This window comes from Mesitornis unicolor, unplaced genomic scaffold (assembly GCF_000695765.1).
Source record: "Mesitornis unicolor isolate BGI_N332 unplaced genomic scaffold, ASM69576v1 scaffold2703, whole genome shotgun sequence".
NCBI classification, from domain to species: Eukaryota; Metazoa; Chordata; class Aves; order Mesitornithiformes; family Mesitornithidae; genus Mesitornis; species Mesitornis unicolor.
Genome location: NW_010172374.1, coordinates 8375 through 16595, shown reverse-complemented (window position 1 = coordinate 16595; position 8221 = coordinate 8375). Strand labels below are relative to the sequence as shown.

The window sequence follows — 8221 nt, the reverse complement described above, 5'->3', positions numbered from 1 at the left end:
GGAATGGATGTGCTTTCTGACGTTCTGCAGCTCTTCGTGCTGGTTGCCCGACACCTGCGAGAGACCAGTTTGGGATCAGGGGACACCAGTAAGGTCGGGGGAGCCGTGCTGGCAGGAGCGTGGGGTAGGAAAAAGCAACACAAAAGGACATCCCATAGGGGTATGGAGCACAGGGAGAAAGACACAGTTCTTCCAGCGACTGAGGAACTGGCGTATCTCTGACCACACGCCCTGGGGCATGTTATTATCGTTTGGAAAATGTGCATGGCCACGTATGACCAGAATACAAAAACATTTGGGATTTCCCACTAGGGCTTTTCTTGTCTCCCCTTTAATTAGGTCTCTCCACTACCAAATCACCCATGCATTTCCTGATTAATCCCAGCAGAGCCCTCACCCATCAGTTTTACAACTCTCTATTACTAAAACATCGCTCCTGGACTCCAGGGAATCTGCTGACTCCCATCTCTGCTGCCTCTCCCAGCTGCTCCCAGTATGGGAGCCCCAGGGAGCCTGGGCTTGGGCAGAAGCCTCAGCCCTCCGCTGAATGTGGCGAAGAAATTCAGCCTAAAATGCCTCTTGTGTGATTTTAAGGCAAGAAGTGTGACCGTAGCAAGCATCTCTGTACACTGCAGCTCATACCTAATGGCCACCCCTGTGGCTGCTCTCACTGGTGTCAGTGCTTTGCACCCCAATCCCTGCTCCCTGTCCAGGATTATGCTCTTCAGCACCCATCATCCCCTAAAACAAGGTCTCACCCTCGTGCCCTGTGCATTGGCCATCCCCGCAGGTGATGGCAGCGTTATCACCCCTGGCTCCCAAGCCAGATTTGCCTCTTCACTCTGCATTGCCCATGGGTGTACCCCCAGGCCAGCACTGCTCATGAAATGAACCCAGGTCAGAGAGAACTCACCTTCAGCCGCTTCTCCAGAAACTTCGCGCCACCATCAGATCCATAGGAAAACTCATACGGGAAGCTCCAGTCACGAACAAGGAATATGAGGGACTAGAAAACGAGACAGAAACACAAGAGGGTCAGTGCCATGCAGTGCCACTGAGCAAAGCTGCAGCTGAGATTGGAAAAACTCCTATTTCAAGAGCATCGCTGTGGTGTTTGCTGCAGATCACAGGACCAGTAGCAGCTACACAAGACGTGGAACTGCTGTACGTTACCAAAAAGGGGTGCACAAGGGAGTTCAGGGCCCCCTTCCCCGCTGCCCCCACTCACAGCAGCTGATCGTGCTCAGGACCCCCCCAGCGTTCTCATCCCCACCTTCATGCCACAAGACCTGGCCTCGAGTTTCTGCCTGGTTCCAGTAGCAATTTGCACCTTTACTGGTGGCAGCCGGTGCAGGGCCACCCCAGCATGTCGCTGAGACCGCACAGCCTCACTGCACGTGTGGCTGCGTCCTACAAGAGGGAAGGAGGGAGCAACCCCAGGGCTGTACGGGGTTGCTGTGTGGCACTTTGATTCCCTGGCTTGAAGAACAGCATCAAGCATTTAAACTGCAAAGCGAGAAAGAGATTCTTTGCTAACCAGGACAAAAGGCAGCAAGCTCCCTAATTCCAGCCACATTTAGTTCCATCTGATGGGAATTTACAGGCTCATTTTTTCAGCCTTTTTCACTGGGCTGCCTTCCAGGCAGACTTTTAATGAGAAACAGCTGCAGGATAACGAGGGTGAATAAGAAATCGCTGGCTTTTGTCATCTTTACTGAGGCATTCAAAGTTCCTATGCGATAAATAAATAAATACCAGTACGGTCAACTTCTGATCTTCAAAAAACAGCTTTTTCAGAAAAAAATCCTGTCTCCAGTGTCTCATATGTACAAAGGACCTATGTCCTGTGTAACAAATACACAGCTTGGAGGGGGAAGCCCTGAACACCAAAGCCCAGGAGGTGCCAGGGTTCCTCTCATATGCATGAATAAGCAGCGAGTGGAATCCATGTCACTGGAATTTCCCTAAAAATTGGCTATGTTTAGAGCAAAGATTTCGTGGAGGGAGGGAAAATATTTCCCCTCCTTATTTTTCCTCCATAAAACATCAGGAAAGGTTAAAAAAGGCAAGAGAACAGCGAGCTGGCCATCCCCAACTGCACGAGAAGCCGCAGCAACTGCGCCCAGTGAGCTGCTTCAGGACACGCTGTTCTTTCTGAGACCATGAGATGCTCAGGAGACATCTCCATGCTCAGGACTTTTCCACAAACACATTTTGCATGCCTTGCGCTGTCTGACTTGGGAATGATTTCCGTTTTTCTCCACTAAAATGGTTCCAGATTTGCCGTCTTTCCCTCAAACTGCCAGCGTCTGGCGACCACGCTGCGGTGCGAGGACACAGCTCGGGGAGGAGGGAGCCGAAGGGAAATGTGCATTTTCCACTGCCAGCTATCACTTCCAGCAGGATCAATGCAACTACTTTGCTATCGACACTTTCCCTGTGCTCCCTGCTCAGAGCTTGCTCTTTTCCGAAGCCTCTTCGAGAGATGTGTATGTTTTAAGGACAAAAGATGTTCAGGTCCTTTGACTTCACTCAAGAAACTCATCGCCCTTCTTTCTGCTTCCTAATTAAAACGCTTGGCTGCCTTTAAAAATGTGAATTTTCAGGAACAAGCCCACTTGGCGACGTGGACAGATCTTCACTGCTCACCTGGCCGCATCCCCACCGATCCTTCTACTGAATTTTATCCCATCCGCAAGGGTTAACTCCAGTTGTTTGATCTTTTTCCCCAGATCATTAATGAAGATGACAGCGAATCAGAGAGACCCCAAGGGGAGCCCCAAGGAAACACTTCTGAAGGATGATGATTCCCCATTAAAATTAGTTCAGCGTGCTCTGTCATCTACCAGTTAATGAGTTTTTAATCCATTTACGATGGATTAAAACACACAATGCTGACTCGGTACGTTGTTCGCTTGCCTTTAATCAGGATCGTAGGGAGATAAGGCTCCCAGAAGGCCACATATCATGGTGATAGTCACCTTCATCAACCAAACTCGTGGCTTTCTAAAAATCGATAATGGGATTGTTTGACAAGCCTTGCTGTCCACAAAACTGTGTGACTTGACAGCAGTTACAGCCCCAAATCAGAGCCCATTATCCAGTCCTAATGACTTTAGCATATTCCAAAGATTTCCTTGACAGCCCCCTCTTTACTGATGGAGTAGGAAGTATTCCACTTTCACAGAAATATTTGGCTACATCATCCTGGTAGTTTTTAAATAAGGAATAGGAATATTTATTAATGTCTGGGGGTTTTTTTCTGTACCATGTTACAGTATTCCCCTAGCTCTTGCTACCACAAGTCACGTATTTTTACTGGTAGCTTTCACATCATTTATCAGTCATCTGCCCATGCCAGCAACGAATACACTCTCCAAGTTCCCCAAAAATCTCAATTTGACCATATATTGCAATTTTTAACCTTTTATTTCCACTTCCTGACCACAGACACCCTATAAACCCCTCAAGCCTTCCAGGATCCAACCCAAAGTAAAATAACCCATTCCCAATTACTATTTGCATTTTTACATCATGTTTTGCTCTCTGCTGTTTTCTGCTTAGGGAAGGTCACAACCCCCCACCCAGCCACCACTTAACCTACTCTGGATGCCAGCTGGAAGTTGGACCAAGCCACTGGGGCTGCTAGAGACCATCTGCTTAAAGGAGCGACTTGTACAAGGCCAAAGCCCCACTGAAGGAGTTTTCCTATTTATTTACCACCCTGATCATGCAACGAGCCCTGCAGCTCCACTGCAGCGTGAGGACACATGGGAACTCACAGCATCACTCCCTCCATCCCCTTAGGCCCCACTCCCTGCCTCACAACCAGTCCCACAGACCCCCAAAAGCCTCAAAATCTGTTCACCACCTTCCCAACCTCCTGCCTATACAGAATTTGGTGCAGCTGTCATCAAAGCCATCCAAAATCATGACTTGATCTGTTAAAGGACTGAGCTTTAGTGATCTGCCACAGCCCCATCATGGTTTCTTCTGCCCCCCTACCTTCTGCTTTGGCTCTTTTGGTCCATATGCATTTTCCTACTGGAAGTGGCTGTCACAGCTCCCCATCCTCCCAGCTGCTCACAGCTCCGTGTCCAGAGCAAGCTCTTGTCTGCCCAACACGCTTCCTTTTTTTGAGCACCAGCTTTTCACAGGTTGGGAAGCAGCAGGGTGAACAGATGTCCCTTATTTGAAGTTAAAACCCCACTTAAACCAAGCCTTCCCACAGCTCTGCTGTCACTCGCAAGAGCTCTGAGCTAATCCTCATCCTTTCATTTTGCCAGAAGCAGGGATTCCCAGGGCAGGGAGGTTCAAACCTCTCCAAGCAAAGGCTGCGCAGAGTCCCCAGGTAGACAGCATGACAAACCTGCTGCAAAACCGACTGCTTTCCAAGCCCAGCAGGACAGGGCAGAGCTCTGGGGATGGCAAGGGTTCAGAGAGGAAAGAAAGAGGGATGGGGGATGCATCTGGAAGCCTCTTTGGGAGCAAGGAAGCACAAAGCCTTTCCTTGGTGCAGCTGAGCCAGTCTCCAGGCATCCCCATCTCCTCCCCATCCCGCAAACTGCAGTGACACCTCGTGGTGAAGCTACCTCTGGCAGAGGGGACGTGTGCCGGCCAGGACCCTTGGACTCACCTGGAAAGGTTTCAGGAAGGTCTCCTCCATGGCCAGCCGGCCATACTCAGTGAAAAGCTGGAAGGAGAAGCACAGAACAGCAGCACCATTAGCGTGTCAGTCTGCACGGCTGGGTCACACCAGCACAAGCAGCAAGTTGTTGACTCGGGGGTGACAACACCATTTGTAGACCTGGAACAGCAACTGGCTGCCTGTGAGCTTTCGGTTCACATCTGAGGGGCACGCAGGGCTGTCACAGACCATCACCATGCTCAGCCCTCACGTGAGAGATCTCAGCCTGGAATTTTTGGCTGCTAAATCTGTGAAAAATGGCTCAAATCAGCTGCTTGCTCTTGCTTTCACACCAACCAGAAACTTCACGTGCTACAGGGGACCGCTGGAGCCCCGCTCTCCTTAAACACTCCAAAAAGCAGCAGAAATGAATTTAGAAATAAGTGCTTTCCCTGCAAACCCCTGCTGTGCAAAGACTGTGAGATCAGCCTACCAGCAAGATTTGAAGGCTCTCCAGTCTCTCTGGACTGTAATTTCTAACTGAAGGCACAATAATGTATTTCACGGATGCCTAAAAATGGGTCAACACATTAAACATGACTCACTTAAAAGCCAAACTGAAAGATCAGAGTTGCACTGGATAAGTTCAATGTTAAAAAGGCATTATTGTTAAAAACATTTAATAATTTAAAATGCCACAAAATTCTTCAAAAGCTGATTTTTCCAGCTGGACTTTTGCTTTTCTTTCTTTTTTCTTAAGCTTCTGGAAAAACCTACCTAACCAATCAACCAAGCACCTAAACAGAAGAGAAAGCCAGAGATAATAGCAGGAAACAGGCAGGACACATGTACCACAAAAATCCAATTAGCTGCTTGTCTCCAAGTCAGGGCTGTAATTACCCTTAGGAGTCACCTGTATTGAGCCAGTACCAGATGTCTTATAAAGAGCTACCCAATTTCTTTGGTCTTCTCCTAAGGTTCCAAATATTCCATCTTACAGCATGAACAGCGCAACTTCTACTTTCAGCTTCTTCATCACTTGAATCAAATGAGCATTTTTACTGCCCCTACTCATGGAGCAGCAGACAGACGCTCACAGCAGCAGGAGTATAGATAATAAAGGGTTAAATACCCTGGCTCCCTCCCTATTCCCAGTCACTTTAGCCTGTTGCTGCAAGACATTGCATGTTTCCAGTCCCATGGGTCAGTCTTGGCCTCTGATGGGCCATTTCCAGCTCCACAGGTCACCAGCCTTGAAGAAGGCACACGTCCCAGACACAGGAACAGTCCCTCCTGATGAGGGTCCCACTGACAGCCCTGCCAAAGGACCCAGGTCCCCAAGAAGCCACGCTACAAGAGCATAGGCAAGGCAAGTTTCAACCCAAGTGACTGTTCCTCCATGCCCAGAAACCAATATGAGAGTTGAGAAACTGAAAATCCCTTTTTTGGCTTCAGATGTGAAAGTGCCTTTCCAGAGCAACAGAGCTTGCAAGTGCAGAGTGTAAACCAGGTACCACAATGCTATGGAGCAGCAGGAACATGGGTCTTACCTGCAAGTGCTGCAGATCATCCTCCTGCACATTCTGGGACAAGTTGTAAACCTGCATTTAAAAACAAGAACTTCAGAGCTTCAGAATGGCCCACTGGACAGACTGACAGACAGGCAGGCAGGCACTGCTGCTCCCTGTGCAGCAAAACACGTGCTGGCCTCCGTCTCTCCCACCAAAGGCCCTGGCAAGCTGCTGTATTAGGCTGGTGCCAAGCTACTGGGTATTCTCATCGCCTTTTAGGAAGCAATTCCTGGAGACATCCCCTTTCTTACCTGAATGGAGCTGATCATTGTGCTAAGGGCAAACACGGTGGCCGAATCCCGCAGGGTAGACTGGCTGTCAAAGGTCCCCTGCGTGTCCATCAGCAACACTGCAACCTGGGAGGCAGAAAGCTCCACGTCAGCTTAGACGCACCCATTCAGCATCTGCATCCAAGCAAAATCCCTCCCAAATGCCAAAGGGGCTGCATTGTCATGCTGGGAATCTCACTGCTCCTGCCCTAGACTTGTAACTGGTGGAGGACAAAGCAAAAGAGCAGCCCTAGTCTCTCTTGACAGCACGATGACTCCACCAGGCAGCAAAATGAATGCTATGCTATGCAACACAAGGAGGGAGCTGCTTTGCTCCTCAAATGCTTGCTGTCAGTACAGATGAGTCTTTTCCCGAGTCTGCATTAGCTTCATGACACGTAAGCCAAACACGGCAGCATATGGCACCTCCTTAACCCAAAACACATTCAGCCAGTGCTAGGAATCACACCATGAATAATTCACTGTCACTTCGGTGTTAAGCCTTTAATTGAAGAGCAAATATTCCTGGCTGTAAGTTGAATTTGCAGGATGGCCCCAAACCCAGTTTGCATTGTATTTGACCACCCTGAATGAAGACGCTCTGTTTTACAGCTACTGCTCTAGGGAAGGGGAGTAGTCTGCAAGGACCTCTGATTCAAGATCCTTGAGAATAGCAGAGAAATAAACTCTGGGATGGCCAGAGTTAGAGGGACACCTAGAAAGCACATCAGGGACACCTAGACATCGTATCAGCTCATTGCACTAAACCCATTCACACTAAATTAGGGATATGGCATTGAAGACCTTCTCTAATCTTGCCCAGGCATTGGAGCCACCTAAGACAAGGCAGAAGAGTCTTACAAAAGCTGGAGGAGAAAAATCAGCTGAGCAGCAACAGAGAAGTACACACCTTTGTACCGTCGGGCTTGTCCACCAGGAAAACCTCGCTCCATATCTGAATGCCGGTTGTCTCCCGCTCAGACCCTCCTCTCCAGGAGAAACCAGTCAGGGGCTCGTTGTAATCTCCAACCCAGTCCACCGCTTCCTGCAGGTGGGAACAGAAGTTGCTGGAGTTCTCATCTCACTTTGGTTTTGCACTTTTCCTCTGTGTTGCCTCCACCTCAGTGCTGGAGGGGGGCAGCCCCTAAAAGAGAGGTTTCCTATAGGGCAGCAAATGTGAACTCCTCTGCTCCAAAGTCAAGAGTCCAACAGAGACCCACTGGTGCTTGGGGCTGTGGAAGGAGCTGCTCTGTGGTATTCTGTGAAGCCCAGGCTAATGAGAGGCTTGAGCATTCCCAGAGCACCAAGCCAGTGTCCTATCCTGCTCATCCCTGAGTGGCACGTGGCAGCAGCACCATATCCCTGGAAGAGCCACCAAGCTGGAGCCATACCTTATTGTACATGTACCGCAGCATGAAGTCCATCAGGAATGATTTTCCTTTTCTAAAAGCTCCAGCGACGGACACAGCCACGACCTCTTTATCTCTGACAGCCTCCGAGAGGAGGATGCGGTTCAGTGCAGCTTCATCCAGTTCAAAGGAGTGGTCATCTTTCACTATGAGGACCTGCACTGGTCCTGCCTTTCTCACTGACTCCTCCTCCTCTGAGCTCCACTCATAAGTCTTGTCTGCAAAACTACCTGTGTAAACAAGTAAAACATGAGCTGTTAGGGTCCTTCTTCTGCAAAGTGTAGAATCACAGACAGCAGGGCTGGTAACAGGCCAGCTAGACTAAACATCCATCCCAAACCAGCA

The 8221-nt window shown here is 49.3% G+C and overlaps 1 protein-coding gene across 1 annotated transcript in view; it reads right to left on the bottom strand.

Moving 5' to 3' along the window:
* ATL1 (atlastin GTPase 1) overlaps positions 1-8106 on the bottom strand; it is a gene marked incomplete at its 5' end in the record, with an annotated part of 15793 nt that extends 7687 nt beyond the window's left edge. The window contains 7 exons of the mRNA XM_010180346.1: positions 1-54; positions 914-1006; positions 4637-4693; positions 6178-6228; positions 6450-6554; positions 7378-7512; positions 7859-8106. The exon at positions 1-54 is cut by the window's left edge and continues 118 nt beyond it. Coding sequence (XP_010178648.1) covers positions 1-54; positions 914-1006; positions 4637-4693; positions 6178-6228; positions 6450-6554; positions 7378-7512; positions 7859-8106 — 743 coding nt within the window. The remainder of the gene's footprint in view (positions 55-913; positions 1007-4636; positions 4694-6177; positions 6229-6449; positions 6555-7377; positions 7513-7858) is intronic.
* Between the last annotated feature and the right edge of the window lie 115 nt (positions 8107-8221).